This window comes from Bos mutus, chromosome 26 (assembly GCF_027580195.1).
Source record: "Bos mutus isolate GX-2022 chromosome 26, NWIPB_WYAK_1.1, whole genome shotgun sequence".
In the NCBI taxonomy this organism is placed as follows: domain Eukaryota; kingdom Metazoa; phylum Chordata; class Mammalia; order Artiodactyla; family Bovidae; genus Bos; species Bos mutus.
In genome coordinates, this window is record NC_091642.1 from 34250504 (window position 1) to 34274561 (window position 24058).

Here is a 24058-nt window from a genome sequence, read left to right on the forward strand (position 1 = left end):
GAGAGCGGTATGGAGGTTCCTTAAAAATCAAAAATAGATTTGCCATATGACCCAGCAATCCCACTTATGGGCACATACCCATGTGTGCGCACACACTAAGTTTCTTCAGTCATGTCCAACTCTTTGTGACCCTACAGAATGTAACCCACCAGGCTCCTCTGTTCATGAGATTCTCCAGGCAAGAATACTGGAGTGAGTATCAGTTCAGTTCTTCACTCGTGTCTGACTCTTTGCAACCCCATGGACTCCAGCACACCGGGCTTCCCTGTCCATCACGAACTCCTTGAGTTTACTCAAACTCGTGTCTATTGCGTTGGTGATACCATCCAACCATCTCATCCTCTGTCGTCCCCTTCTCCTCCTACCTTCAATCTTTCCCAGCATCAGGGTCTTTTCCAATGAGTCAGTTCTTTGCATCAGGTGGCCAAAGTATTGGAGCTTCAGCTTCATCATCAGTCTTTCCAATGAATATTCAGGATTGATTTCCTTTAGGATGGACTGGTTGGATCTCCTTGCAGTCCAAAGGACTCTCAAGAGTCTTCTCCAACACCACAGTTCAAAAGCATCAATTCTTCAGTGCTCAAGTTTCTTTATAGTCCAACTCTCACATCCATACATGACTACTGGAAAAACCATAGCTTTGACTAGATGGACCTTGGGAAAATAATGTCTCTGTTGGGAAAGTAATGTCTCTGCTTTTTAATATGCTGTCTAGGTTTGTCATAACTTTCCTTCCAAGGAGCAAGCGTCTTTTAATTTCATGGCTATAGTCAGCATCTGCAGTGATTGTGGAGCCCACTAAAATAAAGTCTCTCACCATTTCCATTGTTTCCCCATCTATTTGCCATGAAGTGATGGGGCCAGATGCTATGATCTTGGTTTTCTGAATGTTGAATTTTAAGCCATCTTGTTCACTCTCCTCTTTCATTTTCATCAAGAGGCTCTTTAGTTCTTCTTTGTTTTCTGCCATAAGGGTGGTGTCTGCATATCTGAGGTTATTGGTATTTCTCCCAGAAATCTTGATTTCAACTTGTGCTTCATCCAGCCCAGCATTTTGCATGATGTACTCTGCATATAAGTTAAATAAGCAGGGTGACAATATACAGCCTTGATGGACTCCTTTCCCTATTTGGAACCAGTCTGTTGTTCCATGTCCAGTTCTAATTGTTGCTTCTTGACCTGCATACAGATTTCTCAGGAGGCAGGTAAGGTGGTCTGGTATTCCCATCTCTTTCAGAATTTTCCAGTTTGTTGTAATCCACACAGTCAAAGGCTTTGGCATAGTCAATAAAGCAAAAGTAGATGTTTTTCTGGAACTCTCTTGCTTTTTTGATGATCCAACGGATGTTGGCAATTTGATCTCTGGTTCCTATGCCTTTTCTAAATCCAGCGTGAACATCTAGAAGTTCATGATTCATGTAAAGTTGAAGCCTAGCTTGGAGAATTTTGAGCATTACTTTGCTAGCATGTGAGATGAGTACAGTTGTGTGGTAGTTTGAGCATTCTTTGGCATTGCCTTACTTTGGGATTAGAATGAAAACTGACCTTTTCCAGTCCTATGGCCACTGCTGAGTTTTCCAGATTTGCTGGCATATTGTGTGCAGCACTTTCACAGCATCATTTTCATCACCTCCACTAGTTTTGTTCATAGTGATGCCTCCTAAGGCCCACTTGACTTTGCATTCCAGGATGTCTGGCTCTAGGTGAGTGATCACACCATCGTGGTTATCTGAGTCATGAAGATCTTTTTTGCATAGTTCTTCGTGTATTGTTGCTACCTCTTCTTAATATCTTCTGCTTCTGTTAGGTGCATACCATATCTGTCCTCTATTGCACTCATCTTTGCATGAAATGTTCCCTTGGTATCTCTAATTTTCTTGAAGAGATCTCTAGTCTCCCCCATTCTATTGTTTTCCTCTATTTCTTTGCACTGATCACTGAAGGAGGTTTTCCTGTCTCTCCTTGCTATTCTTGACAAAACCCTTAGAACATACAAGGCTTCCCAGGTGGCACTAGTGGTAAAAAACCTACCTGTACTGCAGGAGATGTGGGAGACACAAGTTCGACCCCTGGGTCAGGAAGATCCCCTGAAGGAGGGCATGGCAACTCACTCCAGTATTCTTGCCTGGAGAAATCCCATGGACAGAGGAGCCTGGTGGGCTATAGTCCATAGGGTCACAAACAGCTGGACAAGACTGAAGCAACTGAGTACACACGCATAGAATGTACAACACAAAGAATGAATTCTAATGTAAATTGTGGACTTTGTCTCATAATATGGTCCATTTCATAAGAAATGTACCACACTGACACTTAGGGAAGCTGTGTGTGTGTGTGTGTGTTGAAGGGAGAGGATATGTAAGAATTCTGCTTTCTGCTCAATTTTACTAGGAATCTAAACTCTCTAAAAATGATAAAGTCTATCAATTTGTTTAAAATGGAAGAAAAAGAAACTCAATCTCATTAGAAATCCAGGAATGTAAATTAAATCACAGTAAGAATATCACTTTAGATCCACCATATTAGAAAAATTAATTTAAAAAATATTAAATATTATTGAAGATGTGGCACAATAGGAACTTATATATTGAGAGTGTATATTGGCACAATCACTTTGGGAAAAAAATTGACATTACATAGTAAAGCTGAAGCAATTCCACTCCTGGATATGGATCCTGGAGCAGAGGGTTTCAAAGTGTCTCCTGACTAGTAGCATCAGTAACACCTGGAACTTGTTAGAAATGGAATTATGTATCAGCCCTACTCTGCTGCTGCTGCTAAGTTGCTTCAGTCGTGTCCGATTCTGTGCGACCCCATAAACGTCAGCCCACAAGGCTCCGCCGTCCCTGGGATTCTCCAGGCAAGAACACTGGAGTGGGTTGCCATTTCCTTCTCCAGTGCATGCAAGTGAAAAGTGAAAGTGAAGTTGCTCAGTCGTGTCCGACTCCTAGCACCCCCATGGACACAGCCTACCAGGCTCCTCCATCCATGGGATTTTCCAGGCAAGAGTACTATAGTGGGTTGCCATTGCCTTCTCTGAGCCCTATTCTAGAGCTATTGGATTAGAAACTATGGAGTTGGGCCCAGCAATTTGTTTAAAGAAGCCATACAGGTGATTTCAGTGCACAAAATAGCTTGAGAACTAATGTCTTAAAAAGAAACTCTTAGATGTGTGTTCCAGATAACAAGTACAAGAATGTTCAGAGCAACACTATTCATAATAGCAAAACACTAAAATCAGGCAAATGTGCATCAACAGGGTAAAGAATAAATAAATTATGGAATAATTTAAAGAATAAATAAATTTTAACAGTGGAATACTATAACGAAGTGAAAATGAAGGAAGGAATAGTTATGAATATGGATAAATCTCTAAAAATAATGAAGAATAAAGAAACAGGTTGCAAAAGATAATTCAATTTATATACAGTTGAAAAGCATCCATAAAGAAATAAAACATAGCTAGGGATGAATATCTATGATTTAAAGTCATAAAGAAAGAGAGGGAAGGATAAACACAAGGGTACCACGGTTGTTATCTCTGGGGAGAGAGGAGGGGGATACAGTTAGATATTGGCACAGTGGAGCCTTCAACGTTCCTGGTAACACTCCATTTTTAAAGCTAAATGGTAGATACACAAATATTCATTTTCCCTCAGAACTTATATTTACATATACATTATATAGGGGCTTCCCTGCTGACTCAGTGGTCAAGAATCTGCCTGCAGTGCAGGAGCCACAGGAGACGCGAGTTCAATTCTTGAGTTGGGAAGAGCCCCTGGAGGAGGGCAGGGCAACCCATTCCAGTATTCTTGCCTAGAGAATCCCATGGACAGAGGAGCCTCGTGGGCTACAGTTCACAGGGTCACAAAGAGTCAGACATGACTGAAGCGACTTAGCACGCAAGCATACATTATCTATGTAAACACACTTCATAATTTAAAAACTTAAAAATTAAGCCTGTATCAATCATTATTTTTAATAAATGGCTCAAGAAACCAATTCTGTTATTGGTTTATTTTAGAAGTCAAGGAAAAATGGACTCCAACTTACATAAAATCTACTTTAATTTCTTCGTTCCAACATGGATGAGATCCACTGGCAACGCTGGTTTGGTATACAGTGTGCTGAAAGGAAACTTCCACAAAGGGGTGTACAGTATCCTGAAACACATGATAAACCCCGACTAGGTTTTTGTAATATTTTATATAGTTGATAAAAGCTAGAAATTAGTTACTGGCTGATAACTAGATGGTTTGGTTTTTCTAGTTTTTCAAACAACCATTATTTATTCATTCATTCATTCAATTAAGATTTCATCCTATTTAATATCAGGTATGATTTTTCTAGGATTCAAAAATACATGGATGTCGGTAAAGATTTTTATCTTAAGTCTGTCAGGAGAAAACAAAGGACAGTTAAGCAAATAATGGCAATGAAACAAAAGAAATATATTCAGGATATAATAGTTACTCAGGAGAGAGAATGATTAAACTTTGGGGGGTGAGGACAAAGAGAACTTCATAGAGAACACATAGCGTAGGCTTGAGCTTCGAAACATTAAATAGTAGTTCATGTGGCCAGTAACACATGAACATGAAGTGTGGTGGCCATTCCAGGCAAAAGAAAGGGCAAGAATGGAGGACTGCTAGAACGCAGTGGTGTATATGACACTGCTGTGGGGTGGAGGGAAATGTGGCTGACTGATTGGTAGATAACAACCAGATAAATACAGATTTTGGTATACTTTCTAAGGAGCTTGCATTTTATTCTATAGACCCTGAGGGCAGGGTAGTAGAGAATGAAATGGTTAGAATTACATTTTGTAAACAGCACCATCACTATGTTATGGAGAGTAAACTAGAAGCCCAAGAGAGTAGCCCCAGTTAGGGGCCAGTTGCAATTCAGGGAAAACATGATCAAAACTGCGCTTTAGAGAAGTGTTAAATACTTATCTCATTTAAGAGTTCATCTGAGGCTAATGATTTGATTGTTTCTTTATGTCTGAGGCGAGACATGGATGATATCAAATAAGTAGGCATATCCAAGGACCTTCAGGAAAAACAAAATAGAGACATACATTTTAATTAATTTCAATATTTGTTCTGATGCGAGTAGGTGTGTTTTTGCTTATGCTTCTGTGCTGTGTTGTTGGGTTTCTGCTTATGCTTATAGAGCTAGATAAGACAGTTACCCTGGATCTTACAGTTTGCTTTGGGTCTTCATATCATAGGGGGTTAGAGATAAATATGTGACAATCACTACTCTGAAAGGGTAGCTCCTCAGTGCTGAGCTATGGATGGGAACCAGTCTGTGGCAAAGTCTTCACTGATCCTCAGCAAAAAGGGAAAAATAGGGTAGGTAATACTTTGAGTTATATTATTTCTATTTTTGGTGTTATAGTATTCTTTCTTTTACAGATTAATTATTGCAGAAAGTGAAAGTCACTCAGTCATCTCTGACTCTTTGTAACCCCATGGACTATACAGTCATGGAATTCTCCAGGCCAGAATACTGGAGTGGGTAGCCTTTCCCTTCTCCAAGGAATCTTCTCAACCCAGGAATTGAACCCAGGTCTCCCCCATTGTAGGTGGATTCTTTACTAGCTGAGCCACAAGGGAAGCCCAATAAGCCCGATTATTGTAGAAAATGGTAGTAATTTTAAAATGTCCTTATTTCACAAAACAGCCTTGAAATGTGCATTTGTTTTGAGAATATCAAGTGTATCATAAATAAAATCATATTTACAAAACACAGGCAAAACCTTTAAGAGGTTTTAACTGTAGATTAGTAGCTAGTAAGCAAAATGTTTCTCATAGGTAAAATTCACGGGATAAACATAAAATACGAAAGTAGAGCACACCTGTGTTAAATGTAGATAGAGAGGGACACTCAGTATCCCTTAGGTACCTGGGTATGAAACAGTCACAATATATAGATTATATATGAGATTAAATATATGACACTTGATATTGAGGATATACTAAATATTCAGGATGACTTCATTTGACCATTCTGACCCCACATATCCTCTGCCCAAGAAACACCAATAAAACACATCATTCTGAGTGCCAGCAAAAGAGATGGTAAGATCTGATTTTTATAGAAGTCACATAAAATGACAAGTCCAAAATGGAGCCTATTCTCTCCTGTATTCTACTATTCTACTTCCAACACTGTGAGTGGACAGTATAATTGGCAATAGCTGCTTAAGTTTTCAAAATAGGGAATATGGACAGAAGGCATTTATTTAATAAAGCACCCAAAAATATACATGTTAAAGATACTTCAGGCATCTCAAACTTCTGCAAACTTTTACTACATAGAAATGACAGTTAAGTTTGACTATTCAAATGAAGATTTCAACTCTCATTCAGCTTTTGTATGTAGAGCATCAATAAAGTACAAAGTTTTATTAAAAAGACAGTTTAGAAATTTACATTTAAGACATTTTTTGTAACTCCAATAATTGGTGCAATTGCCTTACCTATTAACTGTTGTTTTCCTTGTAGGAATATTATAAGCTCTCAGTATTCTGATAAGAATCTTAATATCTCTATCACAGATAGTCTGTACTGCCACTTTTTTCCTTTCTTTCCTCTGAGGCTTTAACTTTCTTCGTTGTTCAAGAAGCTTACAAACTGCATATGTCAACTGGCTAAAAAGTGGTCAATCAGATTGATATAAAATAATAAGATTTCAAAGATAACGATTTTTTAATTTATTATAAATAAAGTCATTATCCTGAACCATGTTCTCTTTACTGTGTAGGGGAGACAGAGTTGTCTTAGATCCAAGAAAATAATCTTTTTTGGAGTGTGGAAGGGATTCTGAGTTTTAAGAGAGCATCTGATTGCTCCATGTTCTTTGGGTATATGGTCCAAGAAGAGATAGGGCATGGAGAGGTAATCCCATGAAACATGATGTTATTTCAAAAGATTATTCATTTTTTAGGAATAATTCTCTTGATCATTTTCTACATAGTTCTGAGTAGGAGTTAGTTATAAGTGCTGCAACTCCTGGCAACACAAACCTTTATGGAACCTACATGGAAACACAAAGTTATATGGAATTATAACTTTATGGTCACACTTGTTTTCCTCTAAAGACTGAAAATAAAATCTTCAGACTACCCTACAAAGTTACAGTCATCAAAACAGCATGGCACACACAAAAAAAGCATAGTATTGGCACAAAAATAGAAATGCAGATCAATGAAACAGGACAGAAAGCCCAGAAATAAATGCATGTACTTATGGTCAATTAATCTAAGGAGGCAAGACTATATACAATGAAGGAAAGACAGTCTCTTCAGTAAAGGGTGCTGGGAAAACTGAACAGCTACAAGCAAAAAATGATATTAGAACATTCTTTGACATCATACACAAAAATAAATTCACAATGGATTAAAGACCTAAATGTATGACTGTACACTATAAAACTCTTAGAGGAAAACATAGGCAGAACACTGTCATCTTTTTCAATCCCCCTCTCAGAGTAACGGAAATGGAAAAACAAAAATAAACAAATGAGACCTAATTAAACTCAAAAGTTTTTACACAGCAGAGGAAACAATAAACTAAATGAAAAGACAGTTCACAGATTGGGAAAAATATTTGCAAATGATGTGACCAAGGGATTAGTCTCCAAAATTTATAAACAGCTCATGATGCTTAACATCGTCAAAACAAACAACTCTATCAAAAACGGGGCAGAAGACTTAAACAGACATTTTCACCAAAGAAGACATATAGATGACCAAGAATCACATGAAAAGATGTTCAACACTGCTAATTATTAGAGAAATGCAAATCAAAACTGCAAGAAGATATCACCTCACACCAGACAAAATGGCTATCATCAAAAAACCCACAAACTATAAACACTGGAGAGGGTGGGAAAAGAGAACCCTCCTACACTGTCGGTGGGAATGTAAATTTGTGAAGCCACTATGGAGAACAGTCTGGAGGTTCCTTAAGAAACTAAAAACAGAGCTACCATATCATCCTGTAACCTCACTCCTGGGCATGTATCCAGAGAAATACATGGTCTGAAAGGGAACATGCACCCCACTACTCATTGCAGTGTGTTTACAATAGCCAAGACCTGGAAGCAGCCTAAATGTCCATATACAGTAGAATGGATTAAGAAGATGTGCATATATATATATATATATATATATATATACACATACATACATACATATATATGTTTCTTAATATATATATAATGGAATATTACTCAGCTATTGAAAAGAATGAAATAAGGCCATTTGTAGCAACATGGATTGACTTAGAGACTGTCATATTGAGGAAAGTAAGTCAGAGAAAGAAATGTTGTGTAATATCATTTATATGTGGAATCCAAAAAAAGATTCAAATGAACTTATTTACAAAACAGAAACAGACTCATAGACTTAGAGAACAAACTTATGGTTACCAGCCGGGAAGGGTTGAGGGACAGTTAGGGAGTTTGGGATAGACATGTACACACTGTTATATTTTAAATGGATAAGCAATAAGGACCTACTGTACAGCAAAGGGAACCCTGCTCAATATTCTGTAACAACCTAATTAGGAAGAGAATTTGAAAAACAATAGATACATGTACGTGTCTAACTGAATCACTTTGTTGTACGCCTGAAACTAACACAACATTGTTAATCACCTGTACTCCAATGTAAAATAAAAGTTAAAAAATAAGTTTTCATCATTGACACACTCACATCACGGTCAGTTCGGTTCAGTCACTCAGTCGTGCCTGACTCTTTGCAGTCCCCATGGCCTGCAGCGTGCCAGGCTTCCCGGTCCATCAGCACACACACCACTATATATGACTACTAAATATGAAATAGATAACTAATAAGGACCCATGGATAGTACAGGGAACTCTACTAAACATTCTGTAATGGCCTATATGGGGAAATAATCTAAAAAAGAGTGGATATACGTATATGTACAACAGATTCACTTTGCTGTACAGCAGAAATTAGCACAACATTGTAAAGCAACTATACCCCAATAAAAAGTTTTTAAAATACGTTTTCATTTAAAAACACTTGCTCATAGAAGAATTACTTCAAGGTATATTTTAGAATAGAAACCCCTCCCCCAAAATATATCTCAGCATCCTAAACCAATTAAAACCTTCCTGTTAATACTAAGAATCTGCAAGTGGCCCCAGAGTGGTTTCCCAAATATGTAGCATCCCTAATTCCTGTTCCTACCCTTAAGTCTCACAGATAGGACAGTATGAGAATTGAGTTCCTTCAGCAAAAGGCTCCCCCTCAGCTGCTTGTGGATCACAGAGTGCTTATGTCAGTCCTTGCTGAGGATTCAGTTTTGAAAGGGGGAGATTATAGGCTTAGAGCATGGTGCTACCACCAATGATTTTTCCAGAATCAGTCCAGAATCAGGGAGGACAGGGAGATCTGAGAGCAAAACTAGTTTGGGACAAAGGTGTTTTGCTTTCTTTTTTTTCTTGCCACAAGGAGAGGGTTAAAAACTAAAATACTATACAATTGAAAATATAAATCATACAGATATGTCCAAAATGGAAATTTTAAATTATTAAAAATATTTAAATCACTATATTTCATTTTATGCTTTGTAACTGGATTTTGACATTAATATAAAAAGAGAACTTATTTGAGGACTCTGAAGGAACTAGCTTATAGCTTTATATTTCAGACTTAAATAATAATAATTTTAATATATACCTTGCAGATACAATTTCTTCATAATCAGCCACAATATCTGATAAGTTAAATTTGCTAACTTTGACAATTCTTCTCATTACCAACCTTCTCATCTACAAAAAATATTTTTAAGAAATAAAGAGTTCATATTTTAAGATTAAGTATACACAATGCTACTGGTGTCACTCTTTTGTTACTCTTACTTTTTGTAAGTAAGGAATGGGAAGGGGAATTAGATAACTGAAAGTATGGTTCGGTTTTCTACCATTATCAAAATCATTCCTAACACTCTCATTATGACCCTCTCATCTCTTTTTCAACCTAACTCAGAGTATTCACATAGACAGAATCACTCTTCACCAAAGAAGATGATTACCCGTGAATGTGTTTTTACAGCAGTCACTTGTATTCACACAAATCTTGATCCACAAAGAAATGTCATTGCATTTCTGTATGTCCTTGGAGTTCATCCTATTCTGACCTTAAGTTCTCATTCTGTCTGCTTGGTTAGATATCCAGTGCTTCAACAGAGCCATTCCCCTAAGCCTATGCTGCTTGTAGAACCCACAGAAATTGGTTCCTCTAAGGACTCTGAAATTCTATATAGTCTAAGGGACATTCCTCCCTTTCTACTCTAATCCCATCCTTCACGTCAGGTGTAGACTTTTAGAAATGAAACCAGGAAGAAGCGTGTCTCGAGGCAAATTTCCGCTTTCTGTCCTGCCACAAATCATCCTGGAGATAATTATGTATACGTGCATGTGTGCTAAGTCGCTTCACTTGTGTCTGACTCTTTACGACCCTATGGACTGTAGCCCACCAGGCTCCTGTGTCCACGGGATTTCTAGGCAGGAATACTGGAATGGGTTGCCATGCTCTCCTCCAGGTGATCTTCCCAACGCAGGGATCGAACCTGCATCTCTTACCTTCCTGCACTGGCAGAAGGGTTCTTTACCACTAGCACCACCTCGGAAGCTCAACCTAGAGACTAGTGATCTGCTTAAATTACATAGGAAAATGAGGTGGTAGAATGGGAAAAACAGAATTCCTAAGAATTACTCTGCTGTGTGTGTGTGTGTGTGTGTGTGTGTGTTACTCTCTTTGTGACCCCATGGGCTGTAGCTCACCAGGCTCCTCTGTCTATGGAATTTCCCAGGCAAGAATACTGGAGTAGTCTGCCATTCCCTTCTCCAGGGGATCTTCCCAACCCAGGGACTGAACACAGGTCTCCTCCATTGCAGGCAGGTTCTTTCCCGTCTGAGCCAGCAGGGAAGCCTGTATGGGCAACAAACTGCTTGCTTTGAAGGTGAACCACATCCCTCTCCCCTCTGACCCCATTATTGTGCTGGAGCCCTCCTTCCTTCTCTTTCTTTCCCTTCTCCCACCCCTTCTCTCATTCTCTCTCTCTCCTTTGCTCCACTGGCGACACACAGACTGAGCTCCTTGCTGTTCCTGCCACAGGCTACGCATATTCCTTTCTCAGTTTTCACATGTGGTTCCATCAGCCTGCGATGTTCTTCGCCCATGAAAACTCTAACTTTTTGGAGCTTCAACTCCAGCTCCCTCAGCTTTCAGGTCTTTCGTTGGTGTTACCTACTCAGGGGCTTTCCTTGATTATCTTATTTAAAATTGTACCCCACATCCCCCCCCGCCCCCCCACACACACCTGTGCTCTTTTCCAACTTTACTTGTTAGAGCACATATCACAATCTAATACACTAATATTTTGTTCATTATCTGACTTCTCCCACTAGAATGACTAGGAGGTCAAGGATTTTAGTCTCTCTTGTTTACTGCTGTAATTTCAATCTCTAGTATAATGCTTGATTAACAGCAGATGCTCATTAAGTATTTATTGAGTAAATTAATGGAAGGGACAAATTGAGGAGAGCTACAGGCCTCTTAGACACAAATATTTCAGCAAAACTTTATCTAGCAATCCACGAGACTGCTGGGACTTTACTGCTCCAACCCTGGCCTCAGGTACCACTGACCCCAGTAACATAGTAGGGAGTTTAACCCACATAACTCACAATCAGATTTAAACACCCATGGCCCTATGAGGCCTCCAATGTCAAACCACAATTCCAGCACCTATAATTAGAGTCAGTATCCTTCAACTTGTGTGTGAAACTATCTCTGGATAACAAAGAAGTCTTCACAAGGAACTGAAACACAATCACAAAATGTTCTTGACACTCCTTTGCAGGATCCTGCATGAAGTTCCAGAATCCTCAGACACTTGTGCTCTTACCACCTTCCTGATCCTCTGCTCCCTCCTGGGCTTCCTTATCCATCAAAAAGAAGAGAAGGGATGAGTAGGGTATGTGTTCCCTTTCTTATAGGAATACCTCTTTATTTCCTAAGACATAAATCTCATTATTAAATCACCTCTCAACTCTTTTTAAAAGAAATACGGAGCTAGTAGGGCTTTCCAGGTGGTGCTAATGGTAAAGAACCCGCCAGCCAATGCAGGAGACATAAGAGATGCAGGTTCAATCCCTGGGTCAGGAAGATCCCCTGGAGGAGGGCATGGCAACTCACTAGAGTATTCTTCCCTAGAGTCCCATGGACAGAGGAGCCTGGTGAGCTACACCCCACAGGGTCAAAAAGAGTTGGACACAACTGAAGTGACTTGGCACACACACATGGAGTTAATAAAGAAGGTGTAGGAGGGGCAAGGGTGAGTGGGAGCAAACACCTGCCAATGATAAACAGGAAGTACTGAAACAGACTAGGATAGCTACAGAGGTCTGCATTTCCAGCATGCTCTCAGCGAACAGGGTACAAACTAGCACAGCACTTGCAGTTTTATCATTTTACTTCAGAAGAAAAGCAAGGCAGGCATTTTTATTGTCTGTTTTTATAAAACAATAAAGCAGGACTCAGTGCATAGATTACTCGCCCAAAGACAAATGGGGAGGTCAGAACAGGTCTGCACATACCTGCCTAGGCCTCATCTAGTCACACAAGGTCACTTCTCTCATGTCTTTACGAGGTATTTGGTGTGTATCTCTTAGATCTTTCCATGGCTCTCTGCTTTCAAGTTATCTTGAAAGGCTTCTCTGGTCCTCTATAGCAAGGGCTATCAATTCTACTCTTGCAGAAATCTTAGAAATCTCCTCAGCCTTGTGGTTTTATTCCTAACCTCATTAACTGCTCAAACGTGTCTCAACATTTCCTGAGTGAAGAGGACAGTGCTGGGCATCATGGATCTATAGATATAGTCCCTGTGCTCTGGAAGCTTAGTGTGGAAGGATGAGGGGTCAGTGCAAAGAAATCAGGAGTGAATTTGATTGAGGGGTTCCACCTCAAACCTGGTTTAGGCTTTGGCAGGGTGTTCTGTAAATATCTGAAGCATGTCTTTCTCTACTATTTTCTGTCTCCTAGCAGGTCCTCCATCTATTGTCCACTGAACTGCTGTGGTGTGTGGCATTATGAGTTGTTAATAAAACTAGGGAATCCAACAAAATGCTGCTGTATTTCTCAAGGTGAATTTGCAGGGTCAAGAAGAGATGGGTGTACACAGAAAAAGTTGGAATATTCTCTAATAATGAGTTTGCTGTCAACTGAAGTAACTGTTGCATCAATAATACACGTCAACTGTGTACATTTACAGGTGGTCAGTAACTAACTCTGAAAAAGAAGTCTGAATGGAACAGAAAACCCCTTAGTGATCAGAAAGAGGTGAGGAGCAACCAGGTCTGCCCGTCTGACTCTCTGGGAAGAGTATAGTACTATGCTATGCATCCAGCAGACTAGTTTTCACAAAAGTAAATTCAAACACACTGACAATGTTATTTTGTTGTTACCTTTTTCAGAAAATTGGCAGAATTAATCCTTTGTGCAGTAATAGAATTCACATCTGAAATGGACATATCCTTTTCTATCTGACTTTCATATTCCTGTAAGTAGAGAAATTAAATTAGTTTCACTTTTTTTTTGGCCATGCCATGCAACATGCAGGATCTTAGTTCCCCAACCAAGGATCGAAGCCGTGCCCCCTGCCCGCGAAGTGCAGAATCTTAAACCACTGGACCACCAGGGTAATATCCTAGTTTCACTTCTTGAATGTAACAAAGTTTAGCTATGATATGCTGCAATGAAATATTAACTACTCATTTCAGTTTATGTGTAGGAGATATTGGCAACACTCTGGAATTGGGCGGAGAGAATGTTTCTTTAAGATTCTTCCCTCTGAGAATTAGCGAAGAACCATTATATTTTGTTTTCTTCTAGGAAGAGTTTCATTCATCTTTTAAAACTAAGTAATGATTGAGGAAAAAAAACTGCAATTGAGAAAATGGTAAGAAGATGTAAAGACAACTGAGAACTATTCTTCATGTGCCTATTTACCTGGTATCATTAGAAACAAAAGAAATGGGAACTATTAACATTAGAGTATATATAATGTTCAAGTTGGTGGGCTTTGGAGGTCATAGTCCTGGATTCAAGTTGGCCCTGACATTTACTAACTGTGTGGTTTGGGGAAAAGTTGATTAACTACTGCAGATCTCAGTTTCCTCTTTTGTAATAATATAATTACTATTAACATGTCACAGGATTGCTGTGAGATTTAGCTAAAACAATATTTACAATGTGTGTGGCATGTAGTAAGTAATCAAAATATGTTGACCATAATCAATAACTTTAATTTTACATATAGCAGTTGGTATGATTATTTGTCAGGATGCCTCATTTATATAATTTAAAATAAATCCACATCTATTACATCTGCATGTATGGGATATGTTCCTAAAGCACATAAAAATTATTTTATATTATAGAGAACATTAAAGACACCACAAAAATTATGAATTATCTTTACAGTAGACAAATTATCTGAAAGTAATTTATTTTCTAATTATCCATAAGAAACCTTGAAATTAATTCTGTTGGCAAGTAACCACTTTTACCTAAGGATATATTATATTATATATATGGATGTGAGAGTTGGACCATAAAAAAGGTTGAGCATTGAAAAACTGATGCTTTTGAATTGTGGTGTTGGAGAAGACTCTTGAGAGTCCCTTGCACAGCAAGGAGATCAAACCAGTCAATCCTAAAGGAAATCAATCCTGAATATTCATTGGAAGGACTGATGCTGAAACTAAAGCTCCAATACTTTGGCCACCTGATGCGAAGAGCTGACTCATCAGAAAAGATTCTGACGCTGGGAACAATTGAAGGTAGGAGGAGAAAGGGACAACAGAGGATGAGATGGTTGGATGGCATCACCGACTCAATGGATATGAGTTTGAGCAGAGTCCGGGAGATAGTAAAGGACAGGGAGGCCTGGCGTGCTGCAGTCCATGGGGTTGCAAAGAGTCGAACATGACTGAGTGAACGAACAACACTATATTATTTCCCATTATACTGTTTCCCAGGTGGCTCAGTGGTAGAGAATTCACCTGCCAATGTAGGAGATGCAGGTTCCATCCCTGGATCAGGAAGATACCATGGAGAAAGAAACGGCAACCTACTCCAGTACTCTTGTCTGGGAAATCCCATGGACAGAGGAGCTAGGCAGGCTATAGTCCATGGCATTACAAAAGAGTCAGACATGACTGAGTGACTAAACAAACAAAATATTATATTATTATTTCATATCACTGTATTTTCTTTAAAAAGTATTAAATTGTAAGATTTACTTAAATACTCTGGATGTTAATTTTTATTAACTATTTGAACTGTGGTGTTGGAGAAGACTCTTGCTTAAACACTTAATATGCCTACTTCTAAGCTTCTGTATGGATTGTGTCCCCCAGACCAAAGCTTTGTGCCACTCTGTACTTGCTGCAAAGTGTAATATCTTTTTCATTAAATTCACTTTCCGAATAGCAAAAAAAAAAAAATGACCCCAGGCACTCCGAGGTCACCGGCCCCCAGCACCCGCAGCGTGACCTCAGTCAGCAGTCGAGAACGTGGTTTTGAAAATTCCACCGATTTGGCTGCCATTGAAAGCACCTCTGAGGACCTCACAAAGACTCATCGCCGAAAACCTTCCAGCACACCATCCATAGCAGTGTCCCGGGCCTCCCTCTCCTCAGACCGGAGTCGATCTGAGTTAGATTTGAGCGGGTCATTTACAGAAGACTTAGAGGATACTATAAGCATAAGGAGCAAATCTGTCCCTGGGGCTTTGGACAAAGACTTGGATTCCTTAGAAGAGATGGAAGATGGCATTGATGACTTAGTGTCCTCCCGGTTTTCTTCAAATACTCACAGTCTAGCGAGTGGCCTGTCAACAACCAGCCTGAACAGCATGATGAGTGTTTACAGTGAGACAGGAGACTATGGCAACGTGAAGGTCAGCGGGGAAATCCTTTTGCACATCAGCTACAGCTATGAAACTGGCGGGCTCCTTGGACTGCAGGAGATCCAACCAGTCCATTCTGAAGGAGATCAGCCCTGGGATTTCTTTGGAAGGAATGATGCTAAAGCTGAAACTCCAGTACTTTGGCCACCTCATGTGACGAGTTGACTCATTGGAAAAGATTCTGATGCTGGGAGGGATTGGGGGCAGGAGGAGAAGGAGACGACAGAGGATGAGATGGCTGGGTGGCATCACTGACTCGATGGACGTGAGTCTGAGTGAACTCCAGGAGTTGGTGATGGACAGGGAGGCCTGGCATGCTGTGATTCATGGGGTCGAAAAGACTCGGACACGACTGAGCAACTGAACTGAACTGAACTTACAAATAGCTTTTCCTAATTTGTGGGGTTTAAATTGTAATATTATCAAGTTAATTATTCTACTTCTTTATAATTTATACTTTTTGTGCTTTGTTTAAGAAATACTTTCCTGTCCAAGATTAAGATATCCATTTAAAGTTTTGCATTTCAAAGCAGAAGTAGAGACACAGATGTAGAGAGCAAATGTATGGATACCAAGGAGGGAAGTGGGGTGGGGGGAGGAATTGGGAGACTGGGATTGACATATATATGCTATGGATGCTATGTATAAAATAGATAACTAATGAGACTCTGCTGTATAGCACAGGGAACTCTACTTGATGCTCTGTTGTCACCTGAATGGGGAGGAAATCCCACAAAGAGGGGATATATGTATACGTATAGCCGATTCACTTTGCTGTACAGTAGAAACACAATACTGTAAAGTATTTTAAAAATTAATTTAAAAAATGGAGTTTCGGATTTCAAGGGTAATCTTCATTACACATGGTATTTATTTCTTTTGTGAAGTCTGAATCTAATTTTACATCATTCAAAATGTCCTACAATTCTCTCCATTAAGTTTTGTACATGTTTTGTTAAATGTATTCCTGTGTATTTAAGAGTTTTTATTGCTACTGTAAGGTGTATCTTTGCTAAATTACATTTTTAGTGGGTTTTTATTGGTGTATAGAATGTTATTTATTTTTTGTCTCTAATTTTTCCTTAAGTTTTTCAAACATACAGAAAATGAGAAAGGCGGTTAAAATCTATGTACTTAGTCTCTAGGTTAAGTAATTAACATTTTGCCACATTTGTTTAACCTACTTCTTTTCTTTTTTTGGCTAAAATATCTCAGTGTAAATTATAGCATGATGACACTTCACTCTTAAATACTTCAGTATGAATCTCCAAATACTATGGACACATTCACAGTGCCATAATCACAGACAACAAAATTAACAATTTCCCAATATATCTATAATTCAATTATCAATATACTTAACATTCTAATATCCAAATTTTACCAACTGCTGCTGTTTTCCCACCAATCACTGTTCATATTTTTTCAAATTTTTTCCCATTATAAGTTATTACAAGATATGGATAAAGTTCCCTGTGTTATACAGTAGGAACCTGTCGTTTATTGATTTTCTATATGGTAGCTTGTATCTCGGAGAAGGCAATGGCACCCCACTCCAGTACTCTTGCCTGGAAAATCCCATGGACGGAGGAGCCTGGTAGGCTGCAGTCCATGGGGTCGCTAAGAGTCGGACATGACTGAGCGACTTCACTTTCTCTTTTCACTTTCATGCATTGGAGAAGGAAATGGCAACCCACTCCAGTGTTCTTGCCTGGAGAATCCCAGGGACGGGGGAGCCTGGTGGGCTGCCGTCTATAGGGTCACACAGAGTCGGACACGACTGAAGTGACTTAGCATAGCATAGCTTGTATCTGCTAATCTCAAATGCCTAATTTATTCCTCCTCCATTCCCTTTCCCCTTTGGTATTGGTAAATTTGTTTTCTATGTCCATGAGTCTTATTTCTGTTTTTAAAATAAGTTCATTTCTATCTTTTCTTCAGATTCCACAAGTGGTATCATATATATTTTTTTCATTTTATTTTACTGAGAACATGTTTTACATAAGATGGCCAAATGATAGCTTTACACAATTCTAGAAAACCGCTACTGATTACAGCCTGGAAATTCCTAGCAAATCAAGGGATGTACATGTATGAGCACATAAATGCACAGCTCTCTTTTTTAAGACTTTGAAATGCATTTCCTAAATTGAAGATGGTATCATTTGTCTTTTTCCTTCTGACTTACTACATGATTATCATGTAGTATGATAATCTCTTGATCCACCTATGTTGCTGCAAATGGAATTATTTCATTATTTTTTACGGCCAAGTGTATATATACACTACCACATCTTCTTTATCCATTAGATGCATACTTAGGTTCCTTCCATGCCTTGCTGTTATAAATACTGCTGCTATGAACATTGGGACTCATGTATCTTTTTGAATTAAGAGTTTTCTTTGGATATATGCCGAGCAGTGCGACTGCTGGATCATATGGTAACACTATTTTTAGTTTTTTTAAGGAACTTCCATACTGTTTTTCATAGCGACTACACCAATTTACATTCCCACCAACAGTGTAGGAAGGTTCCCTTTTCTCCATACCCTCTCCAGCATTTTCTATTTGTAGACTTGTTAATGATGGCTACTCTGATTGGAGTGAGGTGATACTTCATAGTAGTTTTGATTTGCTAACTAATTTGTTATATCTAACATATAACAGCCATGAAATTAAAAGACGCTTACTCCTGGGAAGGAAAGTTATTGACCAACCTAGATAGCATATTCAAAAGCAGAGATATTACTTTGCCAACAAAGGTCCGTCTAGTCAAGGCTATGGTTTTTCCAGTGGTCATGTATGGATGTGAGAGTTGGACTGTGAAGAAAGCTGAGCACCGAAGAATTGATGCTTTTGAACTGTGGTGTTGGAGAAGACTCTTGAGAGTCCCTTGGACTGCAAGGAGATCCAACCAGTCCATCCTAAAGCAGATCAGTCCTGGGTGTTCATTGGAAGGAATGATGCTAAAGCTGAAACTCCAGTACTTTGGCCACCTCACGCAAAGAGTTGACTCATTGGAAAAGACTCTGATGCTGGGAGGGATTGGGGGCAGGAGGAGAAGGGGACACCAGAGGATGAGATGGCTGGATGGAATCACTGATTCGATGGACGTGGGTCTGAGTGAACTCTGGGAGTTGGTGATGGACAGGGAGGCCTGGTGCGCTGCGATTCATGGGGTCACAAAGAGTCGGACACGACTGAGCGACTGAACTGAACTGAACATATAACAATATTGAGCATCTGTCTTTTCATGTACTTGTTGGCCACTTGTATGTCTTCTTTGGAGAAATGTCTATTTAAGTCTAAAAATGATGGCTTTTTAAAGGGATCAAAATGTAACAGAAAAACAGCTGCACTTCCTAGCCAGTAGTCCCACATTTCATATTTGTCTGACTGGTTCCTTGTGGTGCTATTTAACTTGTTTCTCTATTCCTTATGTTTCTCATTAAAAAAAACCAAGTCTTAATTTGATTCGGGTAATACATTTTTGACAAGGGTATTTCAAACATGTAGTGCTGTGTATTTCATGTTGTATCACATTAGGAGGCAATAATATCTGCCTGTCCTTTATCAATGTTTTAGTTTCCTATTGCTGCTGGAACAAATTATCACAGATTTAGTGGCTCCAGACAACACAAATTTATTATCTCTGAGTTTTGTAGGTTAGAAGCCTAGATTGTCTCATGATACAAATGGAATTACTTACAGTGGTGTTAGCTATTTATTCCAGGTTTCACAAGGCTAATACCAAGGTTTAGGCCAGCTAGGTTCTCACTAGCAGACTCTGAGAAGAATCTGTTTCTAGGCTTATCTAGATGGTTGGCAGAATCTAATATCTCACGGTTACAGAACTGAGGTCTCATTTCCTCACTGGCTGTGAGTTCAGGCCCACTCTTAGCGTCTAGAGATAGCTCTCCAGTCTTCACAGGTGGACCACTAAATCTCAGAGCCAGCAACTACATGCTGAGTCCCTCTCATGATTGGAATTCCTCTGATTTCTCCTGCTATTGCAAAAGTGATCTTTCTTTTGCTCTTAGTTGGAAAGTTTTCTCTGCTTGTAAAGGCTCATACAATTAAATTAGGTCCACCCGGATAATCGACCACAATCTCCCTATTTTAAGCAAGGTACATTACATTTTCATAGGTTCTGGGCATCAGGGAGTAGACATCTTTAGGGAGCCATTATTCTGCCTACCACACTTAATAAGATTAAGCTGGATCACTAAGTCAAGGTGGTAACAACTAGATTTCTCTATTATAGAGGTACAATTTTCCTTTTAAAATAAAAAAAGTAGCTATTTATTCTTAAAAGTGGGTATCATCTTCAGCAAATTTATTACATGTGCAGGTGGCACTACTGGTAAAGAACCTGCCTGCCAATGCAGGAGACATGAGACACGGTTTCAGTCCCTGGCCTGGGAAGATCTCCTGGAGGAGGGCATGGCAACGCACTCCAGTATTCTTGTCTGGAGAATCCCATGGACAGAGGAGCCTGGAGGACTATAGTCCATAAGGGTGCAAAGAGTCGAACATGATTGAAGCTACTTAGCACAGTCAGCATGCACAGTTAGCTGTAGATTCTCTTACGTTTTCCACATAAACAAATGAATTTTCTGCAAACATGGATAGTTTGTGTCTTCTATTCCAATTCTAATTTTCTTCTTTCCTTTCTTCTTTCTGGCTTAATGCATTGGCTCTTACTGGTAGAGATGATAGCAGGCATTTTCAAGTTGTTGAGATTAATGGGAAAACTGATGTTTGGCTACTAAATACAATGTTTGTGTAGGAGTCTATGAGGAAACTGATTTCTAATAGTGATCATTATACCAAACAGTTTCAGAGCCACACAGATAATAAGGCACTGAATCAAATCAAGGGATAGTTTATAAGGAACTGGTTTTCCAGAATGCTGGAAAGCTGGAGACAGAGAATTTGCTCAGGGACACCTAGGCACTGGCTCTATTTCTTCTCTTGAAGGACGATATAGCCTTATTGACCTTGAATTGGGTTCAAGAACTAGAGGAGTCCAACATTTGTAAACATTCCCTTAAATGGAAGTGCATTTACCATGAACATATTAATTTTTCTGGGGTGGTAAGGTAAACCTTGCCTATTTTGTACAGGTTTTTTGGTTTGGTTTGTTTTTTGTTTTGTTCTTAGCTCTTGCAAAACCTTACTCTTATGTGGAAAAGTCACAAGAAGTTTAATATTCCCAGACCCCCACCGAAGTACCAGAGTCTAGTAAAAACCAACACAAAATTCGCTGCACTGTCCTGCCCTGTGTTCTGCCCGACTTCCGTATATTTCTGCATTCCTGGCTAATTAACTCTGAAACTCCCTCTAATTATCCAGTGGGTGTGTAGGTGTCCTTTCTTATCTCTCCTCCCATGCCGGCAATTCTACAATTGACCTGAAACACTTCTTTTCAAAGCAGTTTGCATCAGCAGAAAAATCCAAAATCCTGAATATTTTTAATCAGTTTAAAGAAGTTCTCTTCTAATTCTAGGATGCTAAAAGCTTTCACCATGAATGAGCACTGAAATTATTAAGTGCCTTTTGGGCATTTATTAAGAGGAGCATATCTTTTCCTTCCTTAATTCTGTTAGCTCTGTTACCCAGAAATAAACCCTACTAGATTATGATGTACAGTTATATATTTATATATAATATATTGCTTTTTGATTTGTTGAAATTTTATTGGGGGGTAATAGAGGGATAAAAAATTAAGAGGCACAAACTATTATGTATAAAATAAACTACAAGGATATGTTGTACAACCCAGGGAATATAGTCAGTATTTTATAATAACTATGAGTGAGTGATAGTCACTGAGTTGTATCCATCTCTTTGCGACCCCATGGACTGTAGCCTCCCAGGCTCCTTTGTCCATGGTATTATCCAGGCAAGAATACTGGTGTGCTGTACTGTGCAGTGTGTTACCATTTCCTTTTCAACCCACTCCAGTATTCTCTCTTGGAGAATAACTATAAATGGAACATAACCTTTAAAAGTTGTAAATCACTATACTATACACCTGTAAAACTTTTATAAATATTGCACATCAAATATACTTCAAGTAAAAAAAATTTAAAGGGGAAAATTTTTGTCTACAGATAGTTTTTTAAAAATTAAGACAGCTTTAAAAAAATAAAAATAAAAATTAAGACAGATTTAAAGCAGCAAAACATTAACTTATCATAGAAAAAGCAATATTCAAATAGAAACCAAGTACCTGGAAGACTAAATCTGGAATCTCTCTATCATAAAGGGGCATTTGCTGCAGAAGGAAAACATCTAATTGACCAGCATTTCTAAGTTGCAATAGCTGGAAACGTTTACTCTTTTTCATTTCTTCTTCAGAAACAAAGTTAAATTCATCTTGCAACTGTTCAAGACGAAAATACTTTGGGATATCCTGTCCTTTATGTTTTATGTACTGTAAAACACAAATAATGTAAAGTCTTTACTTAAAATAATTTTTTTTAAAATTCAAGACCTCATAACAGTTGAAACTGTGAGATATGAGAATTGCAATATAAATAGGAAATGGAACAACTGAATCTGTAATAGAAAATCTGAAAAAAAATGCAGAATCTAGCCTGCATAGGTTCTCAACCTTTTCCCGGTCATGATTTATATAGAAAATGAAAACATGTTACTGTACAATGGGTTCAAAGATGATGCTTTTTATATCTGGTTGCTCTATGAGCTGAGAGAAGCTCAATAGTTCTATGTACAAGTAATCAATTCAGCATGTCAGTTGGGAAGCTATGATCTGAGGAAACTTAATTGCAATATGGCAACCCACTCCAGTACTCTTGCCTGGCAAATCCCATGGACGGAGGAGCCTGGTAGGCTGCAGTCCATGGGGTCGAGAAGAGTTGGACACGACTGAGCGACTTCACTTTCACTTTTCACTTTCATGCACTGGAGAAGGAAATGGCAACCCACTCCAGTGTTCTTGCCTGGAGAACCCAGGGATGGGGGCGCCTGGTGGGCTGCCATCTCGGGGTCGCACAGAGTTGGACATGACTGAAGCGACTTAGCAGCAGCAGCACGCACTGCTTTATTCAGTAAATGCAAACGTGAGTACACAGTACATGAGAGGCAAGGTGCTGGTGCCATAAGAGAGACAAAGATTTACTAGCTATAGTTCCACAGGGAAAGATAAAGCACATGGGCGAATGACTGCAGTAAAGGCAGAATGATAGATCCATTTGCTATTGTTCAGTTGTGTTTGACTCTTTTCGATCCCATGGACTGCAGCATGCCAGGCTTCCCTGTCTTTCACCATCTCCGGGAGCTTGCCCAAACTCTGTCTTATAAATAGATCCGTAAGAGTTATTAAAAAAAAAAGAAAAGAAAGAACAGGAGGGCAAGAAAAGGAAAGCCCATATCTAACTGAAGTTGTTGCAGGGAGAAGTCAATTTTGACTCCATGTTGAAACTGTTTCTTTGACTTGCTTTCCGTTGATATTGTTATTATAATCACACATAATGGCCTGCCTCAAAGAACTCTGCCCCTCTGCCCGACTTAAGCTAAATTGCCTTTGTTCATAACCCTGTCCACCTGGCTGGCAGGAGGAAAGAAATTAACACATCCCCCTGCCTGAGGCTTGCCATTCCAGGAGATACTTGCAAGATTAAATGGCCTTTTTACTTTGTTTCCTTATGTCCACCCCCCATCTCTGATCCATAAAAGAAACTGGCATCTAGATGATGACAAGATGGCTATTTTGAGATGTTAGTCTGCCATCTTCTCGGTCAGCTGGCTTTCCAAACAAAGCCATATTCCTGCCTCAACACCTTATCTCCCAGATTCACTGGCTTATCCTGTGGGGGAGCAGAGGGAGCTTGGACTCGGTAACAAGGTTGCCAAGGAAGTATTTACCAAACTTGCAGGATGGGTAAGACAGCTGATACAGGTACTCTTCTAAGCAGAGGGAATGGCATGGATAAAAGTATGAAGAGAGCATTTTTGGAGCACAAAGAGCAGTTCAGTTGGCTATGAGCAGGAGTAGAAGTGAATAGAGTCTTTG

General features: G+C 39.1%; 1 protein-coding gene across 4 annotated transcripts in view; it reads right to left on the bottom strand.

The window, feature by feature from the left end:
* The window catches only part of CC2D2B (coiled-coil and C2 domain containing 2B), a 107991-nt gene that overhangs the window by 30712 nt on the left and 53221 nt on the right, over positions 1-24058 (bottom strand). For 3 of the 4 annotated variants that reach the window (XM_070364016.1, XM_070364017.1, XM_070364014.1), the window contains exon 1: positions 4054-4947. Coding sequence is in view for 1 of the 4 variants with exons in the window: in XM_070364018.1 (XP_070220119.1) it covers positions 4054-4186; positions 4952-5052; positions 6488-6658; positions 9719-9810; positions 13510-13602; positions 22253-22456 (794 nt within the window). In the remaining 3 variants the exon portion in view is untranslated. The other variant, XM_070364018.1, reaches the window with a different exon arrangement.